The following is a 19,678-nucleotide window of genomic DNA, read 5'->3' as shown; positions in this document are numbered from 1 at the left end:
TTTTTTTTTTGTATTTTCCATTTACAACCTTCGTACAAAGAATAATTACAAGCGTAGAGGGTGTTCGTCGAGATAGGGTTAAAAGGTACGCAAGGGGAAAGCGAAAGGGGAAAGTAGAGAAGGAAAAGAATATGCGGAAGAAGAATACGGCCACGGATTCTCCTATCGTTTCGATCGGAGACTATCGATTTCGTATCTCGAAGGCCACGATCCCTCTTCTTCCATCAATGGCAACGTTTCGTCGTTTCTCCGTCTGTGTTTAGATTTCACCGTTGCATCGAATTTCCCGCCACTCGTCGCGGTGGTAATCTCGCATCGTGTCCCACGGGACGACATGGGACGACAATCCATTTCGTATTCGGATCTATCGCTCGCCCGACACTATGCCATCCGACAGACTGCGGTCGCGTAACCGACGATGGCGTATCCGTGTTTCGTCTCGACTCTGGAAGGCGACCACGGTTTAAGAAGCAAGGGGCGACAAGCCGATGGTTCTAGGATCCTGTTGACCCGGTTGCGTCGGAGGCACGGGTTGAGGGCCGGTCTCTAAATTCTTTAGAAGCTGATTCAACCAGTGTTTCGTAGACGCGTCCTCTTGCAGACAGGTGGCGAACGTGCTGTCCCTCAGCTGATCGGGTAAACACTGTCTGAGCGCCAGCAATGCCCTATCGAACGATAAACAGATAGTTTTCGTCGTTGGTTCGTCGCTTCGTTCGTCTCCTTACCTTGGATTGTCCGACAGTCTGAGGTAACATCTGACCACGTGCTTCAACAACCTGGCGGAAGGATCTTTGGCCAAGGATAAGACCATCTTTCCTAAAATCATGGCAACGTGACTGAATCGATCGTACGTTTGGCAGATGTAGGAAAGACCGCTATCGTCGAGCAAAATCTTCTGCAGAATGAACGTAGCCACCGTCTTGCTTAATTCCGAGCCGCTTTCCATGATGCGTAAGCAAAGCGGGATAATTTCCGTAGTGAGCAAGAACGTAATCACCTCTTGCTCGTCGGTCTTTACCAAAGCTCCTATCACTCCCAAACTGGTCAATCGTAGATACTCGAACGGACGGGTCTTGCTGACCGTGTGCAGAAACGGATATAGGAAGAGCGGCACGTGAGCCTGAAAAAGAAAGAATGGAAATGGTCCAAGAGTGGAGCGTGCGCAAGTATATATTAGCACGCCCGTAAACTCACCTGCAGAAACGAGGATCTGGTTTCCGGGTGACTGGCAACGCACTGCAGCAGAGCCAACGCGTTGCACACTCGATTGCTCTGATACGCGGTTAGAGTGGCTGGATTGATAGCGGGATATATGTTTATTATCTCTTGAAGCAGCGACGCGATCGTTCCGAACGAATGCCAAAGCATCGGAGCCAAATCGGGCACGACCTCCCGTTTCTTGCTAAGTTCAAGCAACGCGTTCTCTCTCGTCTCCGAATTCGACAATTCGATTATCCAGATGTAAACTTTCTCGCGATCCACCGTCGACTGCAACGCGGCTGGACTTTGCTGCGAACTCATTTTCGTCATTGGTCTTTCGCGGGCCAAATCTTTCACGGCACGACCGTTATCCCTGTGATCGATCGATTCCTTCCTTCTTCCTTATTTACGTCTTCCTCGTCCGGCTACGAACGCACCGTCGCGTTCCTAACGAAACACGTACGATATGCCGCCGATCGACCGGTTTCGTCGCAAAGACACGGCAAACTTTGAGGTTAGGTGAGACAAACTCGCGCGATACAATCGGCCAGAAATTACCGAGAGGCGAAATTTATCGCGCCACGCGTGCGCTCTTACGAGAATCGATTACGCGACACACGGACGGCAAACAAGTACGTCTTCTGGAAAACGAGCAAATATTTTCTTCTCGAGACATTCGTCTTCTTTGACACCGAAAAACGATACCTTCTTACTGCATACATACACTTCGAGTTAACGACGGGCGTTTACCGCCATCTATCGAGAACTACAGAAAGCTTTCGCTCCATCTATCCGTATACGCGCGTATCGACGGTTAATACGAACAAGTACACCGTGCTTGCGTGTTAGATACGCGTTTGCATAGGGAAGCGCGTCGTGCGCCGAGCGACGGGAAATCGTTCCGTGCTGATTAGATGGCGCGCAAAATTTGTTCGCGCGACGACAACGATCGTACTTGGCGAAAGATTCCAAAAGAACAAGCAAAAAAATTCCAACAGCCGAACGTAGACAAAAGCGAAAATGATCAATCCAGCTTGGGCTTTTTCGAATATCGCTGTCGTGCGGAAATCTGCACCACGACGATTCGATTATCGAGCGTTTTCTTTTTTTTTCAGTTTCTACGTCCGTTTCTCCAATTCCAAGCGATTTTTATCTTCCCCTCTCTTTCGATATTCGAGATCGCGCAAACTTTCGATCCTTATTTATTACGTACGTTCGCGACGAATACGTACCGTTGGTATCGGTACGTGTTCTCGGCGCGTGTTTCATATCGTTCGAACGTATCGCAGGAAGGAAGAGGAACGATAAACGATTTCGCGAATAGCGTGTCGTACGAGCATAGATAGAGAGGAACGCGTGGTAAGGGATGGTATAACGCGATTGCAGTCGACCGATACTTTGTTGCAACTGTGAAATGGAAGCGCGACGAGCGAGAGACGTTTGTAAGACGATCGCCGTTTCTGTAAACTCGTCGTCGTTTTACCGAGTCGAGTAACGCGTTCGCCAGTTTCTTACGTAATCGTGTTCGCACGAAGAGGATCGGAGGATAAAAATCGTGGTTTGGAGCGCGGGTCGCAGCTACCGTACGTACGAGTATCGTTACGTTCGCGCTTAAAAGGCGAATGCTAAAGACAATATTACACGAGACATCGCGGCAGAAGCGGGTGAAAAGGGCATCTGCCAGTCACAACATGCCAAACACTCGTGATAAATTCGAATCGTTTGCGTCGCATTGCTTCAACGTATTGACGTATTTGAAATCGATTTGCGTGGAAGCGGAGAGAGTTGGCGGCGCGTTTCGATCGATCGGATGGAACGCGACCCGACAGCCTGATATCTCGTTCCCTTGAACGAATTTTTAGATCTGTGCGGTTGCCGTTGGAACGGCGGCGATCAGGCTACAGGCGTCAGACGAGAAACGTGGGCCGGCGGGTCGCGTCGCAACTCGCGACGGTAGTTGGCTGTTATCGTCGATCGTCATCCGAGCCTTTTTTCGTCTACGAGCGATAAACGGTAGCTGAGTGGACGCGAGTCGATTCGGCGGACGAAGCACGCTGGATCTGATCCTAATTCGGCACAACCACCGTTGTTACGCAGGCAGCGCAGGGTTGGGGAAACGGGGGATGCGGAAAAATAAGCGCGCGCGAATACGCGGACGCTGTCGCGCTCGGGAAAAAGGAAGAGAGGAAGAGAGGAAGGGTCGGGAGGGAGAGATAAAAGAAAGAAAATAATCGAATGGAAAGAAGGGAAAGAAGGGAAAGAAGGGAGAGAAGGGAGAGAAGGGAAAGGAAGGAAAGAAGGAAACGCGCGATAGGCGCGATAGGTTTGGGTATGTAAAACGCGGGGCAAGGCAGAGAGGATGTTTTTCGATGGTCTGTGCACGGATTCAAAGAATATCCCAAGTTTGGTGGCGAACGGGGGTCATCGCCGCTACGAGGAGGTTATCGATGAATCGAAGAAAGGTGGGGAGATTTTTGTACGTCGTCGTGAACGTTCCGCGGAAACGTGGAAGTAAAGCTCAGTAAAGCGTGGAAAACGCGTCGAAAATCAACGGAACGCGGCGTCTCGCATCGGAAAGAAAGGTCGGTGGTGCTGGCTGCTGGCGTTCGTCGTTCGGCTAGAGAAAGGGTGCGCGATTTTGAGATCGGAGGACAGCAAAGGCTAGAGACGGAATCGAGAGCGGGACGCTGGGTCGATTTGAAAGCGCGAGCGCGCCAACTTCGAATCGAGTAGAAACGATCGAAAGAACGCGGCGAACGTGACACCATGGGAGAGAAGAGTATAGCGTGGGCGATTCGAAAAAACTTGAACGGAGGATCGCAAAAACGGCGAGCCAGATTGGTATACGGATTCGCCGCGTTGATCAGCCTCGCGACGTTCGTTCTGTTTTGGTGCACGAACGTGTTTCGCGATGCGATTCTCTCGAATCTCGAGCTACGCAACGGTACGCCGACGTTTCTCATGTGGCAACGGCCGCCGGTCGGCCTTCGTGTCAACGTTTACGTTTTCAATTATACGAACGTGCACGAGTTCGAAAGCGGTAACGCGAGCAAGCTGAAGGTGCAAGAGGTTGGCCCGTTCGTCTATCAAGAAAATTTCAGCCGTGCGAACGTCCGCCTCGACGAGAATCGAACGGTCACGTATCAGGAGCAGAGGAGCTTTCAATGGATCGCCGGGAAATCGGAAAGTCAGAAGGTGATCGTACCGAACGTGTTGCTCATGTCGACGCTCGCGTATTCCCGAGATCTCAACTACCTGCTGCAAATCGGCTTCACGATGCTTCTGGCTGGATTGAAGTTACGCGCGAAACCGTTTCTCGAATTGCCGGTCGGCGAATTCTTTTGGGGCTACGAGGACGAACTGTTCGAAATGGGCAAACGGTTTCTACCGTCGCGAAAGGTCCTACCCTACGATAAATTTGGAATTCTGGCATTCGTACGTATATATTTACGTTTATGCGGCACAGCCGCAGTTCGATACGCAGTTCGATACGCAGTTCGATACGCTGTTCGAATGCGTGTGTATCCGTGACGTGTTGCAGAGAAGCGGCTTGAACGGGGATCGCATCACGATGCACACGGGGATCGACAATCTCGGACTGATCCAGCGAATCAATGGACGCGAAAGTCATCGAGTGTGGGATGACGAGAAATGCGACCGAATCTACGGTACCGACGGCAGCATGTTTCCACCGGACTGGATCGAACAGCCGAACGCCACGCTTTACATCTACGCGAAAGAGTTTTGCAGGCAATTGCCGTTTCGTTACGAGGGTCGCAGCTTCTCCAACGGTATTCCCACTTTAAGGTGAGTTCTTACCCCTCGTCTACGTGCCGTTCCATTCTTCCGTTCCTTCCTAGTCGAATGAAAAACCCTTACTTACCGATCCGAAAGCAAAAGTGTGGTCGCTCTAAACGTTTCATCGATCGAATTACCATAGGTACAAATTACCCAACGACGTTTTCACGTCGAACCGCGACAAAGACTCGTGTTTCTGCCCGAAGGAATCGTACGATTCGATCAACAGAATATGCCCTCCAGCTGGAACGTTGAACGTTTCCGCGTGCAATTTCGGATCACCGTTGATCGTCTCCTTTCCACATTTTTACTCGGGCGACGAGTCCTTGTTCAGGAAGATCGAAGGACTGAAACCCCGAGAGGAACATCACGATAGCTACGTGGATCTGCATTCGGTAGGTATTTCGATCTGCGACGCTACGCGCGTCCTTACCAATCGTTTACGTGGAAACTCGTTTCCCGGCTTACGCGAGCTTATTCGTTTCAGCGTTTGGGCGTTACAGTGGCTACCAGAATGAGATTTCAGCTGAATCTAGAAGTACGAAAAGCGGTTGGCATGCCGTTCTCGGGAAATCTCGAAGACGGCTCGATCCTGCCGTTGATCTGGGTCGACACCAGAATGGACGATCTGCCGGAATCGATTCGCCAGATTTTTTATCGCGGCCACTACCTGGTGAACGCCATCGAGGCCGGATTTCAATGGTGCAGCCTGGTCGGCGTCGTCATCTCGTTCGGTGCTTTTCTCGTCGCTTTGAAGAGAGAAGACGAATCGAACGACGCGAAACCGGTCGTCGATCGAACCGAACTCGATCGGCTTTGACAGTTTAGCTACTTACCTTGTCCGTGTTCGGCTAATATATACCACCGATCCCTTGTCTCGGCTCCAACCTTGGGCCCCGACTAATTCGCGTCAGTTCAAATAAAGATCGATCGCGCGATCGTGCAAAGAGGTCGCTCTTGCGCGCTCGGATCGCGCGATCGTCGCTACAGTCCAATCATTATCCTCCGTCTACTCCCATACTCTCCCCGCGATCGTATCGTAACAACTATACACGCGAATTCACGTGCGTGTGCTTGTCAGCGCGTTCGTCGATTATCCAAGGAAAATCGCTTCGAAAAAACAAACAAAGGCCGGTTGCAGCCGCGAGTACCACGCGCGTTTCGCTTCGATGCCTGTGCGCGTTTCGGCGCACCGATAACCTAGGTCGCATCCAACGACAACTTGGAAGAAACCAGATAAACGTTTTCGTCGTCTTTTCCGTCTCCTACAATCGCGAACGTTCGTGCGAACCTTTAACCATCTATCGCAACATCTGCGATAGCTTTCGCGACCGTATCGACCGACTTTTATCCGACAAATCAACCGGTAAACAAATACTTGTCCGCACGCGGTTTTATTGTAAATTTCCACGACGTCGTTCGAAATCGTCTCCAATCGATCCGATTTCAAAACTATTTGGCTACTTTATTTTTCTGTCTTCCTCCACCTCCTCCTCCTCCTCCTCCCCCTCTTCCTCCTCCAATTTCTCCCTCTTCTTCCCCTTTCCCTCTCTCTTTCACTACCTCTCCCGCACCTCCTCTCCACCCCCTTTACTGCATCGTAAAAAACTAAATTCATCTAGAAATCTAACCGTAGTCTATCTCGAATAACGTGTTTACAACGAAATACAAATAAACGAAGGTAAATGAATAACAATTAGATCTCGACGGCCACCAGGTTAGTCAAAGTCCGAGGACGACGACTTGGCTCGCGTCTGATCTCGCACGCTCGATCGAGTGTACGTTGGACGGAAGGATTTTCTCTTGTACGGTAACGAGAGACGAGAATCTTTATCGATCGCTGACGCAAACGGTCTTCGATAAATCGACCATCGATGACGATGATTCGTCCGGACGATGGAGCTCGTTCCATGATAGAAATTCGTCCGTACTTTCTTCCTATTACTTTTCCACCCCACCTCTGTTCCTAATTCCTTTCTCCTCTTCGCACGCTCTCGTAATTGCTCTCCTCTTTTACTGTACGCGCGTATGCATGCGCGCACACACGTACACGTACACGACCACGACACGCAACACGTTGAATCTTCGACGCGTACTTCCGTCCCTTCCGCCTTCGCTTTCCTACCTCGTTCGCTTTAATTCGCACGAATCTACAAAGACGCGAACGATTCGGTGGAAACCGAGGTGTATCGCTCGAGCGGAATATACGCGTGAACGACGTAAAGCGAGAAACGGCCGGCCGTCGTTATACCATCCGGCGAAAGTCCTCGTAAAAGGTAAACGTTATCGTTACGCGAAACAACGTGATTGTCCTCTCCTCTTTTCTCCGAGAGGGAATACGAACGACGACAACGACAACGACAACGACAACGACAACGAAAACGACAACGGTAACGACAACGACAGCGATTCGAGACCGAAACGATTCTTACGCAGCGATCCTAATTGTTTCTCTCTCTCTCTCTGTTTCTCATTTATATATCTCTCTATACGTCTCTCGCTCTCTCGATCGTTGCGTATCCCTTGGAAAATTGCCAGGGTGAAAACATAACGCGTACACGATCGAGATCGCAGGACGTAGAAACGGTCGACCGAGCAACCGGACGATCTACTTGGAACTGGATGAATTCTGGAAAGCCGGGTTCAGCTGACCGGTTTTGCCCGCGGTCGCGTTCGACGGCAACGGATTGGTGAGGTGCAGCTTCTCTTGTCGTTTGGCGGCGCGCGCCAGGCACAGGAGCGCTCCTATCAAAACGATCGCTCCTATCGCTGCCAGAGCTCCGGATACCGCTGCTCGAGCTATCGGTGGCACGTCCATGGCCATCTTCATCAGGTTTCGCATCTCTGCCGGAAGTTCGTCGATACCCTGCGTAACGAAAGAATGCAGAATAACATCGTTAGCGCGGCGCGATCGATTATGGCCGGGAGGCCGTCGTTTCGACCGAAAGCGTGATAACGTAGCGGCAATAAACCGTCGATAAAAGGACGCTATAGCTACGACAAAGCAACGACGATGAGCATGGTTAGAGGCGACAACCGCAACCGTGCGTACATACTGAATTATCGACACGAACGGTCATTCCATCGAAATGAATCACGCGTAGAGGCGTCGAACGACGCGACCGCGCATACTTCTTCCATATTATCGTCACGAATACTTGGCCGCGTAATGAGTTTCGGCATTATCGCTTCAGCCATTGTCACCGTCACCGTCACCGTCACCGTCGTCGTCGCTAATCGCTTCCCCATCGTAGCTCCTTTTCACGCGATCGATTCGTCCCGACCGATACAAACAACGAAACGATCGAACGCGGTATGCGATCGATATACTCACGTCTTCGAACCACATGATCGGGAAAACGATATCCGGGAACGAGGCGACGTGTTTAATGTCCCGCACCTGCTTCACCGCCAGATTTATCTGAATTCTTGCTTTCGCTCTCAAAGATGTGCCCATCATCGGTTGAACGTCGATGTAGAATTGATGCTTCTCCTCGACCGGCGGCGATATTCCGCTTACCGATTCTCGAAGCGACGGATCCGCTGAAAATCGTCGTTCGAACGACATTTGTGAAAGTTAGTTTTGGGGAAAAAAGGCCGATCGTGCACGGACCGCGAGTTCTCAGCCGTGGTTCTTCGGCCGCAGCTCGCGAAACCTGCTCGATTTCATCAACCGTATTCAAAACCGTATTCAACGTACGTACCGCCGACGATTTCCCCAAGCGAGAAAAGTTCTCACGCGCGTTCCGCCGGCCCCGCGCCCACCGAATTCGTCTGTGAATTCGTGTTTGCCAGAGCGAGAGAGGTACGACGAGCCGGAGCGGAGGCAGTAGATACAACGGAGATAACGGACGCGGACGTAACGAGCACGGATATACGTATGTTAACGCCGAGTATCGTAGATCGGCCATCTTACCAAGGTAAAAATGCGGAAAACTGAGCAACACCGGCGAATCGTACTGGCAGAGCGAGACGTTGAAGGTTCCCTCGGGAGCGCAAGGTGGTCCCGCTGGGCAGAAACATCGCTGTGTTTCCAATCTGTTCGGAGAAGCGAACGCGCCGTTCGCGGGCACGAACCTATACCCGGGTACTCCGCCAGCGATGGTCACCTCCTCCTGAAACGAATCGGTCAAACGACCACGTGCGAACGAGCGATTCGATGCTGGAAGAGGGGATGCCCCTACTTTTACTGTTGCGACCACGCGTTACCTTAAACACCAGGGGCAATGCCCTGCAAAGATCCTTGTCGAACACTTTCAGCACCGTCTGTTTGGTGATGCGTGGCGGAAAGATGCTTCCGTCGCTGCCAGCGACGCTGTCGCACTCCGCCGTGGTCCAATGGCCCAGGCTGCTCTTTCCGTTCCATTTGTCCAGAATTCCGTATTTACCGATGTCTCCTTGGCCGGTGTAGATGGTATACCAGTCGGGCGTTGTCCCGTTCTTCCCGTACAACAAACCGAACTGATCGTACGGCAACTTTTGATCCTTCGAAACCACGTCCTTGGCCAACTTGAGCAACGGGTCCTCGTAGCCCCAGAGCAGTTGACCGATCGAAACCTCGACGAACGGCTTTATGTTCAGTATGTCCATGATCGAGGCTATCGCCAGCCTCAAGAAACGCGCTGCATTCCTGGACTGGGTGGTGGCCGAAAGCATCGGTATGTTCGGCACCACGACCAAATCCTCTTCCGAGCCGACCGACAGTTCCTGCAAATTTTCCTCCGATAAGATTCGTTTTCCACGCGGTCGTTATTCGTCGACGCGATCGATCGCCAATATCGATCGCCTTCCCTCTTCCATTGAAAACGAACGAAACCACGTTTTCACGGTTCTCCCGAAGGGATAGCGTTACGATTCCCCTTCTACCGCGTGTACGCCACAGCGTGTACACCGTCGACAAACATATTGCGCGTTCGATCGTTCGCACTCGCTAGCGACCCATATTGTTATCGCTGCCCGCAAAAGTAACAATCCTGGGAAAGAAGGTGTAACGCGTGCGACGCACACCTCTCGGAGAGAATCGTGCCACGTCGACCGAACGCACCTCGTCGTTGCCGTACACCTTTGCTTTTAATTCGCGGAAGCGCGTTGCTCCGCTATTACGATCTTACTCAACTCGCGTTGATCGTTACCAACACATAGAGCGTTACGTCACACCGCGCGAACAAACTTACTCTCTGTAGCCGTCTCCTACGAAACGAGAAACTACCTCGCCCGCTCTCTGCTATGCTCTCCTCTTACACCCCAGCCACAATTCAAACCTAATGTATCTCCTCTCTCTCTCCCCCCCTTTTCTCTCTCTCTCTCTCTCTCTCTCTGCTTCTCAGTCTCAGACTGCTGAAATCTTTTTGCTGTTACTTTTATCGTCGCGAGAGGGAACGCGATTAGGTATGGATAAAGATCGGCAGGCTCACCGGTACGAAAACAAACTCCTTCTTCATTTTGTACGACAGCGTATCGTTATCGTTGAATTTTACGTCGACCTTTTCCCAGTGTTGCGTGTACACGTACGGCCCGAGTTCCACCAATGCTGGTTTCTCGCCATCGTTTAAAAATTCATCGGCGTTCGTCACATTGTAAATGTAGACGCTCAATCGAGGTGACACCGGAGGTTCCCTCCACCAGTTGAACGTGCGGCCACCATCTCGAAGGGCGATCTCTCTGTTCAGCAAAACGTCGACCAATTTTGGAAAGACCGCGGCCAAAATCGCGGCAACGATGATCATCAATGCCCCGACAGCCACCGCTGCCCCTGCGATCAAAGTAGACGCGTTAGTCGCGCGTTGCGTATGCTCGAGGAAAAGGAAAGAAAGTTGGTCGGGTCGCGAGTCGCCTCGCAATCTCGGTCGTCCCCAGGCTCCCCTCCCCCTCCCCCTGTCCCTGTCCCTCACACCATGCCCCGCTTCTCGTCGGAATCGTCGCGTTTCCATCTCGCTACACGGCTATTTTACCGTTTCTCGGTCAATTTCCGTATTCGTGTTCACGTTCATCGGATACAAACCATTGGGAATCGGAGTTGCGACCAAAAGTCGAAGAGCCGACGATACCGATACCGACGGCTACAGCGTCACGATGTCGCGTCAACTTACCGCTCGCCATTCCGCTATATCCTCGATTCGGACGATAATTTATTCAAACGAATCCAAACAGGAATCGAGAAACGAGTATCACCGTAGATTTCTCGGTAAACTTTTCATCGCGCTGAAACTAGTCGGGTTCGTTCGTTTCGTTGGAGAACTCGAAACGATTTTCGAAACGATTTTCGAAACGATTTTCGAAACGATTTTCGAAACGATTACGAAACGAGTCGATAGCGCAACGTTTAAATCGATCGATCGGTGGATGGTGCGCGTTAACGCACCGAGCCAACGTCACGTCGCTTGATTTTCTAATCACGTAACGCGAAAGACACTTACGAGCGGTGACCTTCGAAACGAACGGTCCTACCTTTTCAATTTCCATAAACGAAGCACAAAGTTTGGATCGCGTGGCTAACCTCGACCAGCTCGACCGACCGATCGAAACTCGATCGATTCGTCCATCCGCGAGCAAAGAAACGGCGAAGTCAGGCTTGTAAAACGGAACGAAAAGAAACGCACTGCCGAGAAGAAGCACGCATCGGACATGCGAGGCACGGCTTACCGAGTCGCGGACGTCACGCGTCCGACCTTACAAAATCCTTGGAGTCGTCGCGTGTAGCATCGTGACCTCGCGATCGAACTTTCGAAAGATCGCCACGACACGTTACGACGCTCGACGTAACGACTTTGCTTACCGTGTTCTACTTTTCGACGCGAAGCTCCGGCGATTTCAAAAGCCGACGCGCGCTCGGAGGTCGCAACGAATCGTCCACCAAGTTTGCACCGTCTCGTACGGCAAACGCTTCTCTCGAACACGACCGATCGTGGGTCGTGCGCGTTTTCCACATCGACGACCTTGCGGTGCTCAGCCTTCGAGTTCAGCTACGATCGCGACGGACAACCATCGAGCCACCGGTTTTATCTGGGATAACTAACTGGCGGTCGAGATCGATAGACCGTAGTAAGATCGGTCCGAAGCGAAATCGCTCGCTTATACATACGTGATGCGCATCGTCTCGTTGTTAAACGTCGCTCGTAGCGACCCAGCGACGAAGGTCGCGGCCACCAACATCCGTCCGTCTAAGCGCGCGCAACGTTCGATCGCCTTCGTGGTACACGTACGACGTCGCGTTTTGTACGTTGTTTGCTCGGTGGCCGTGCTCGACCGTACGATGCAACGCAGAACCGCCCGATCAGCCGAAATACCAAATTGGCAAATATCATCGATGACATCGACGGGACCATCGAGTCGGCGGAAAAAACGAGCCTACGTTTCAGGTTCCCGCGTTACGAATCTTCTTGCGCAACTATCGATTCGCTGGTGGACAGACACCACCGACGAGGAAAAATGACGTTCCGATCGAATGGACTACAAAAGAGAGAAAGCCACGTTTGGCCGTCGCGTCGTAAAGCTTGGTAAAATCTCGTAAAACGTACAGTTTCTTGCACGATTCTTTCACGCTAAGTCTAATCGTACGAGTTAGGATCATCGGTATCGCTTTTATTTGTATTCGATTACTCTTTCGTCGGAGAAGGGGGAGGTGGAGGTCGCGCGCGAATTGCGCGCAGCACCGAAGAAATTACACCTAGGTGAAAGCGCGATCACGCGAAGCGCCGGTCAACGGGTGTGCGTGCACCGCAGTGCACGCGCACGCTCGACCGTTCGTTTACGCAACTGGCAAAATCGAGGCGAGAATGGAATTTCGTAGGTCGCGTTCCGCGAGAGCGGTTCACCTTCGGCGCGAGTAAACGGACCGAGTAAGTTGCCGACACCAGTCCCCAACGAGCAACTTCTTTTCTCGATCGAGCGCGGATTCCTTGCACCGCTCTCCTTTCAACCGATCGCTAACACGAAATATCGCTGCGTCGCGACCTCCAAATTTTCCAATCGTCTTTCGCGACCTTATGGTCTCCTCTGTCGAGCGAACGTTCTCGTCGACCATCGACCAACGACCATCGACCAACGACCATCGACCAACGACCAACCGCGTTATCCGACATCGATTAACCGCGTTCGCGTCCAACGCCTCGCTCTCTCCCTTGCCGCCAGAGCCGACGATATTAACTCGAAAGGAATGTAACGCGTTCGCTCTATCGACTAGTCGGTGTAATCGCGACACGTACGACTTGCAACGAGAGAGAGCTCGTAGCTACCGCGCGATTCTCCCTTTCCTCTGTCTTCCCCTTCGTTGCATTCCGTTCCGTTCCTTTCCATACCATTCGATTCTCTGTCGCTCGTTCCAGTATCAAGGTATCGTGTCGCGTTACGTTCGATCGCGAGCAAATCGATTCATCGGAGATCAACGAAACAAGCTCGACAGTGACAAGCTATGGAAACGACGCAGCCGAGTGATCGCGAATTTGTTCACTCGAAACAACGAGTCGAGCGTCGCGCGAGTATCATCCTCCTCGGAATGCACGTAACCCTCTTCGATTTTGAAATGCCGAACCTATATACCTACCTACGCGTACAAACCGGCAATTACTCGCGATTATATAAGCTCGTACGCTTCCTGCTCTTACTCGGAAGGTTTCACGCTCAACGGACGAAACCAACTACGATCGGACCGATTCAACCTGAATTATCGTTCCGTCTTTTGCGCCGGTTTTCTGTCATCGTTGACGGGTCGCCGAGACGTCGGAGAATTCCGTTGAAGGCACGGTAAATGGATATCGAGCCAGAAAATTGCATAACTAGACGATGGACGTCAGAGACAAACCAAACGAGTTCCCGGAATCGTACGCGCGGACATAACGAGTTCCCTCTGCATCTTCCCCTCGACTTGTTCGCCCCAACCCCACTCCCTCGATATTATTCATTTTCCGAGATGAAAACAATACCCGTAAGCTCTATGGAACGCGAGTCGATCGCACCAGTTTATACGTCAATTTCTTCTTCGTCGCTCAACTTTTCTCATTCTTTACGCCGATTTCCGCCAACTTTCGATCTTTTTCTAGCAAATCATAGATGTTCGTCGCTCGGTCGATATGCATAATATGTATTCGAACGAGAGCGAACCGTTGCACACGGCATTCGCGTTCGAAACTCCCGGTCTTCGAGTGAAAGTAAGCGAGACTTCGATTCGCGCTCACGCTCGGCGGATTTTCATCGTCGCGATCGATTTTCCTTCGAAATTTCGTTGAAAATCGCAACCTGACACGATCCGATCCGATTCAGCTCGACCCGATCCGATTCGAGGTACGAACACGACGAATACGGCGCAACGCACGGTGAATCATCGCGAGCTAAGCGTACGAGATGACACGTTCGTTAAATTGAATTAAAAACGCAGCGAGCGCGATGCCTGTGTAGCGCCGGTAACAACGTCTTTAACTGTCTCGTTAATTTTGGCCCCTCGGGGCCTATGAAACAACGATGCGCGATCTAGCCGACTACATCACAACGGACAAACCGTTTCTCCTCTATTTTCAACTTTAGCTTGCTTTAAAACGTTACATCCTCACGATTACTTACACCATCGCCTAAGGAATCCTCCTTGGAGTTTCGCGCAAATCCCACGATGTACTCTCATCTTGATCGACCGATCCTTCTCTCTTTCTCTCTCGATCTGTTCTTCCTACTCTCTTCCTTCTTTTTTCCTTTCTTCCTTTCTTCCTTTCGGCTCAATGCTATCCCTCGATTACCGTCTCTCTAACGATCAAACGCTCACTGCACGCCTTTCTTATTCGATTTTAATACAAGTTCTCTTCTTTTCTTCATCAGACGCGCCGCCACGTTCCTTTTCGCTTCTTCGTTCTGCGCTTCTAGTTCGGATCTTCCTTCTAGCTTCGCTCCTCGTACTCGTCCTCGCCCTCGTCCTCGCCGTCGTCACTGTCGCTCCCGTTGTCGTCTTCGTCGTCGTTATGGTTACGGTTGTCGTCGTCGACGTCCAAGCCTTTGACCGCGATGCTTCCTATACAAGAACGAGAGGAAAGGCGGCGGTGGTACGAAGAACGACGAGAAGGAGAAAGTCTATTCTCCTTTCCAAGCGACAAGTGTGCCACTGGCGGTACGTCACGTCGCCAACGAACCAACGATACCGCTCCGTTGTACGGTAGACGATCTACGCCAAATACGCGTTATAACGCGGCCAAAGTACGATTCACCTCTCTCTCTCTCTAGTCAACCAGTTAAACCGCCTTTTTACACCGATACGCAGGACCACCGCACGACCAACGGTAAAACGACGATGATTTCTTCTTTTGTACCACGACGGAACTGCTTTTATCCGCTCCTGATATACGTATGTTGAACGCGGGGGAGCGCGTGCGTGCGTTCGTGCGCGCGCGCGCGCGCTCGAAATCAAAACGACCGAACGCGGGCACGATTGAGCTTCGATCTTTCAAATAATCGCGACCGACTTACGCTCGTGCGGTGATCGCGAACGAAACTAAAACTACGCAGGATCTCGAGGGAAATCGAGCGGAAATCTGTGTTACGTCGCTGGGCGAAACGTTCGCTGCGAGGTCAGCCGATACACTGCTCGACGGACAACCCAAAGAGCGTTACTACTCTCTTACCGTTCCACTGGATCCTGAACGGCGAGCATGCGGTTCAGGTGAACGATTTATCATTGCCCCACTCCTTTTCCACTTCTCCGCTCTTCCTTCTTCGTTTCGTCTCCATTCATCCGCTCTTTCCTTCGTTTCTTCGTTCCGTTGTACTCTTCCTGGCGTCGCGCTGCCGCCATCACCTTTGCCTGTCCGCTCTCTCTCTCTCTCTCTCTCTCTCTCTGTCGCTGTTTCCACTTTTACATTATGCCTACATACCCTCACCCCTCCTACGATTTCTTACCAGCTAATTCCTCTCCTTCTCTTGTCTCGCCTCATCTCGTTTTCGCGTTCTACCTCCTACATCGTGTCATCCCTTTTCTCTCTCGTTTTGCTAGTTCACTTTTCGCCGCTGTTCTTCTACCCACCTATACCACTTACTTTTCCACTTCTACCTACTAGATCTACTTTGACGTACCGTCGTCACACCCCATCGTACGCAATGCCGACCACTCGTCCTTATCGCCTCTCTTTACCTTCTCTACGATCTTCCATTACCTTGTTTCCTTGCAATTTGCATTCTCTACATCGCTCTTTCCTGACTTTTTGTTCCTTACGTCTGTTACTTTTCCATCGAGTTGTCGTGTTTGCATCAACTCGCGCGTCAAAACGTTTAGCATAGTAGAATAATCATACAAACGGATGTAGCGGAAAGATCGCGGGAACGTTCATGAACGCATTTATCGCTTTTAATGCGAAAATGACACCGCTGAAAATGATAATTCGCGGAATTAATATACTTGATTGTATAATTCAATGGAAAAAAACGTGTAAAATTTTGCTCTATAATCTAGGCGATTGCAAGCTGGTAACAGGGAGGAAGGATGAATAAGGCGCGTGCAAGGGAACAGACGAAACGGAGCGTTCGTTGGTGCGAACGAGTACATAATTGCCATCGAATAATTGTGTAACGAACGTCCTGCCTTTGTCCGATACATGCCGGGATCACGGAGAACGAACACCTTGACCCTTCGGTTGGAAACTAATCCCTGTAATTTCGTGGAAATGGAAAGACATTTCCGGACATCTCGGACGACCCGGAAACCATCGTGATAATGTTAGATTATTCGTACAATCGTGTTTGTTCAAATATATTACGTAAATGACGCATGACATTGTTCGCGCTACAGGTAACGCGGCATTATTATTTCATCCACGTGCGCATACCACGAGTAGATTTTCCTCCTTCCTGCTTTTTCCAACCAACCAACCCACCTCCCCCTTCCTTCCCGTCTTTCGTCATTTCCGTTCTTATTCTTTGATTCTTTTCGACTAAAATCAAACATCTGCAACATGAGTTACATTATAGGTAAGGATAAGGGATCAACATATCATCAGACATTTTGACCTAAACGATAATGAATACATTTTATTTTTCTTATTTTCCTCTCATCCATGTACCACGTACACAGACGAGAGTGAACAATAACGTAATGGTACCTACGAAATTTTCTACCGAAGAGATATATTTAACGAAGAAACAAAATGAACAGTTTTATCTATCGATTTCACCGAATACCACATCCAAGGTACCGATAATTGCCACAATATCGGCAAGGAAGCATCCAGGACCCATGTGACGCATAGCTGCCAAATGGGCAAATCCCGGTGCTTTGATTTTGCATCTGTAAGGTCTGCTACTACCATCGCTCACAAGGTAAACGCCAAATTCTCCCTTTGGCGCTTCGATCGCAGTATACGTAGCTCCAGGAGGCACTTGGAATCCTTGAGTGAACAACTTAAAATGATGTATCAACGCTTCCATGCTAGTTTTCATTTCTTCCCTTCTAGGAGGTACGATCTTTGCATCGTCGACTTTCACTTCACCTTCCGGCATTTGATTCAAGCACTGATAAATGATTCGTAATGATTGACGCATCTCCTCCATGCGGCACAGATATCTAAAAAAATACGGCGGAAAGGTTCGATTAACGATTTATCGCGAGATACGATAGGTGATCTTTATCTTTTTTTCCATTTTCATCCTTTTATTACCGATCGAGACAATCTCCGTTTACACCAATTGGAACGTCAAATTCGACTAAATCGTACGCATCGTACGGTGCTTTTTTCCTTATATCCCACTTTATTCCGGAACCTCTTAGCATCACACCACTGAAGCCCCAATCCAACGCCTGCTGCATCGTTACCGTTCCAATGTCCTTCGTACGTCCGACCCATATTCTGTTTTCCGATAACATATCCTCCACTTCGTCTAATCGTTCTCCGAACTTCATGGCCCATTCGTATATGTCATCCATTAAACCCAACGGCATATCCAAAGCAACACCACCAGGACGAATGTAAGCCGCGTGCATACGAGCGCCACTTACGCGTTCGTAAAATTCCATCAGTTTTTCTCGTTCTTCGAACAGCCAGAAAAACGGTGTCATAGCTCCTATATCAAGAGCGTGTGTTCCAATATTCATAAGGTGATTCAGGATTCTTGTGATCTCTGCGAACAGAGCTAAAGCACACAAACGACTTTAACCAAACCAACTTTTATTTACCTCTCTATATGCCTCTTTCTCTCTCCTTCTCTCACCCCTCGTCAATACTATATTTCACAAATGTCAGTCACTTACTTCTGATATATTTTGCTCGTAAGGGTACTTCGATATTCAATAATTTCTCGATAGCCATGGAGAAGCACTGTTCGTTGCACATCATTGAAACATAGTCTAAACGATCGAAATAAGGTAAAGCTTGCATGTATGTTTTATATTCGATCAATTTCTCTGTACCCCGGTGTAAAAGACCTATATGAGGATCTGCACGTAGTATATACTCGGAATCCATTTCAAGGATTAACCGTAATACTCCGTGTGCTGCTGGATGCTGAGGACCAAAATTGATTACAACGTTTCGATAGTCCGTTGATGGCACGTTCGATGAGCTCTGGGGCATCTCGTTCCAAATTGGTCTTTTTCCAGGCAACAAGCCTTCAGGTACATACACTTTGCTACTTTGTTCTCTTAAGAAACTTTCGTACTCCTCTTGCCCTGGAAACCACTGATGCACGCCTCGTCGTTGGCTGCAATATTTTCAATACTTGGTTCATAACTTTGCGTTAGAATACATAACTGTTTCTTATAGGTTATAATATCGTTACATAACCAAACATATAAACGACTTTGGTGAAAATTGGAAGCTATTTACGCTAAGCTTACCTTTCAACATTAACCAACGCTTCCAGCTTCTTGGCAAGAATATTTCCTTTCTGGTTCCATATTCCACTCGATAACCTATTAAAACGTAGAAAAGATCCAAACGCCTTGACAGCCATTGTCGCTTCAAGTGGTATTGCTTCAGTGTATCGTTCAAATTATACACTTCTCTATTCCTTGTTCCTCCTCACCTTCTCTCTTACGTTTTCCCTTACATATAATATTATTCTTCCTATTAATATGATTACCTATTGTTTGCCACCACCTCCCTGTCAGCATCCTCTATAGCGTTTTCATTTCGTAGCGCTTTAAATCGACTTGACTCGAAGCAACCCTACTCTCGATCGGCTGTGAATCGATAATCGGCTATATCTCGATTCGATAAAATCATGTCTTCGTACGACAGCGTAAATACCGCTATTGCCGCAGCACATCTTACCACAATTTCTTCGTTTACCTTATACCTACCTGTTTATGCATATGTACATAAATGCATCGTCCCCATTCTTGTTTGTACGATGATGATAATTGTAACAATGTATTGAACGATCTGTGTATTTATATTATGTAACTAAACGTGTCTGTTCGGTATATTAAATAGTCTGCTAGAAATATCGTCTATCGTCGTAATATTCGTACGGAAGAGCTTAGTCACCGTATTCCTACGAATTCAGAATACACGTAGGAAAAAAGAGAAAGAATTACGCATAAACGTTTTATCGTTTAAACAGCGATCATCTGTTCCATTTTATCTGAAAATATTATACATATATCGTATGTACATACATATGTTCATATTTTTTAAATATTTAGTTGATCATATCGATATCGAGTAAGCAAGCAGAAGCTGAAAACTATACAAAGTTGAGACAGAACATCTAC

General features: G+C 49.5%; 4 protein-coding genes across 5 annotated transcripts; 1 reads left to right on the top strand and 3 right to left on the bottom strand.

Annotated features, from left to right (window-relative positions):
• Positions 1 to 218: 218 nt before the first annotated feature.
• On the bottom strand, positions 219 to 1,680 carry LOC132911010 (CCR4-NOT transcription complex subunit 9). Its single transcript, XM_060967299.1, has 3 exons — positions 1,195 to 1,680; positions 726 to 1,120; positions 219 to 665 (listed from the first exon to the last, which is right to left on the bottom strand). Exons 1-3 carry the CDS (start codon positions 1,528 to 1,530, stop codon positions 464 to 466), a joined length of 933 nt encoding a protein of 310 aa, XP_060823282.1. The 5' UTR covers positions 1,531 to 1,680; the 3' UTR covers positions 219 to 463.
• Positions 1,681 to 3,457: 1,777 nt separating this feature from the next.
• On the top strand, positions 3,458 to 6,453 carry LOC132910899 (scavenger receptor class B member 1-like). The gene is made up of 4 exons (XM_060967047.1): positions 3,458 to 4,635; positions 4,742 to 5,007; positions 5,141 to 5,393; positions 5,486 to 6,453. The coding sequence occupies exons 1-4, from the start codon at positions 3,967 to 3,969 to the stop codon at positions 5,816 to 5,818; spliced, it is 1,521 nt and encodes a 506-aa protein (XP_060823030.1). The 5' UTR covers positions 3,458 to 3,966; the 3' UTR covers positions 5,819 to 6,453.
• Positions 6,382 to 15,636, bottom strand: LOC132910884 (scavenger receptor class B member 1). Of its 2 annotated transcripts, none has more exons than XM_060967030.1 (6): positions 14,554 to 15,636; positions 10,413 to 10,750; positions 9,208 to 9,705; positions 8,915 to 9,113; positions 8,333 to 8,541; positions 6,382 to 7,864 (listed from the first exon to the last, which is right to left on the bottom strand). In XM_060967030.1, the coding sequence occupies exons 1-6, from the start codon at positions 14,609 to 14,611 to the stop codon at positions 7,607 to 7,609; spliced, it is 1,560 nt and encodes a 519-aa protein (XP_060823013.1). In that variant the 5' UTR covers positions 14,612 to 15,636; the 3' UTR covers positions 6,382 to 7,606. The 2 variants fall into 2 exon arrangements, with proteins under 2 accessions (XP_060823013.1, XP_060823021.1); XM_060967038.1 differs by lacking the exon at positions 14,554 to 15,636 and adding an exon at positions 11,774 to 11,956.
• A 1,441-nt stretch (positions 15,637 to 17,077) lies between these two features.
• LOC132910907 (NADH-ubiquinone oxidoreductase 49 kDa subunit) lies at positions 17,078 to 19,131 on the bottom strand. The gene is made up of 4 exons (XM_060967077.1): positions 18,800 to 19,131; positions 18,215 to 18,663; positions 17,625 to 18,096; positions 17,078 to 17,530 (listed from the first exon to the last, which is right to left on the bottom strand). Exons 1-4 carry the CDS (start codon positions 18,913 to 18,915, stop codon positions 17,125 to 17,127), a joined length of 1,443 nt encoding a protein of 480 aa, XP_060823060.1. The 5' UTR covers positions 18,916 to 19,131; the 3' UTR covers positions 17,078 to 17,124.
• Positions 19,132 to 19,678: the final 547 nt, after the last annotated feature.

This window comes from Bombus pascuorum, chromosome 1, assembly GCF_905332965.1.
Source record: "Bombus pascuorum chromosome 1, iyBomPasc1.1, whole genome shotgun sequence".
Classification (NCBI taxonomy): Eukaryota; Metazoa; Arthropoda; class Insecta; order Hymenoptera; family Apidae; genus Bombus; species Bombus pascuorum.
The sequence above is the reverse complement of the archived record's forward strand: the minus strand, read 5'-3'. Positions and strand labels throughout refer to the sequence as shown.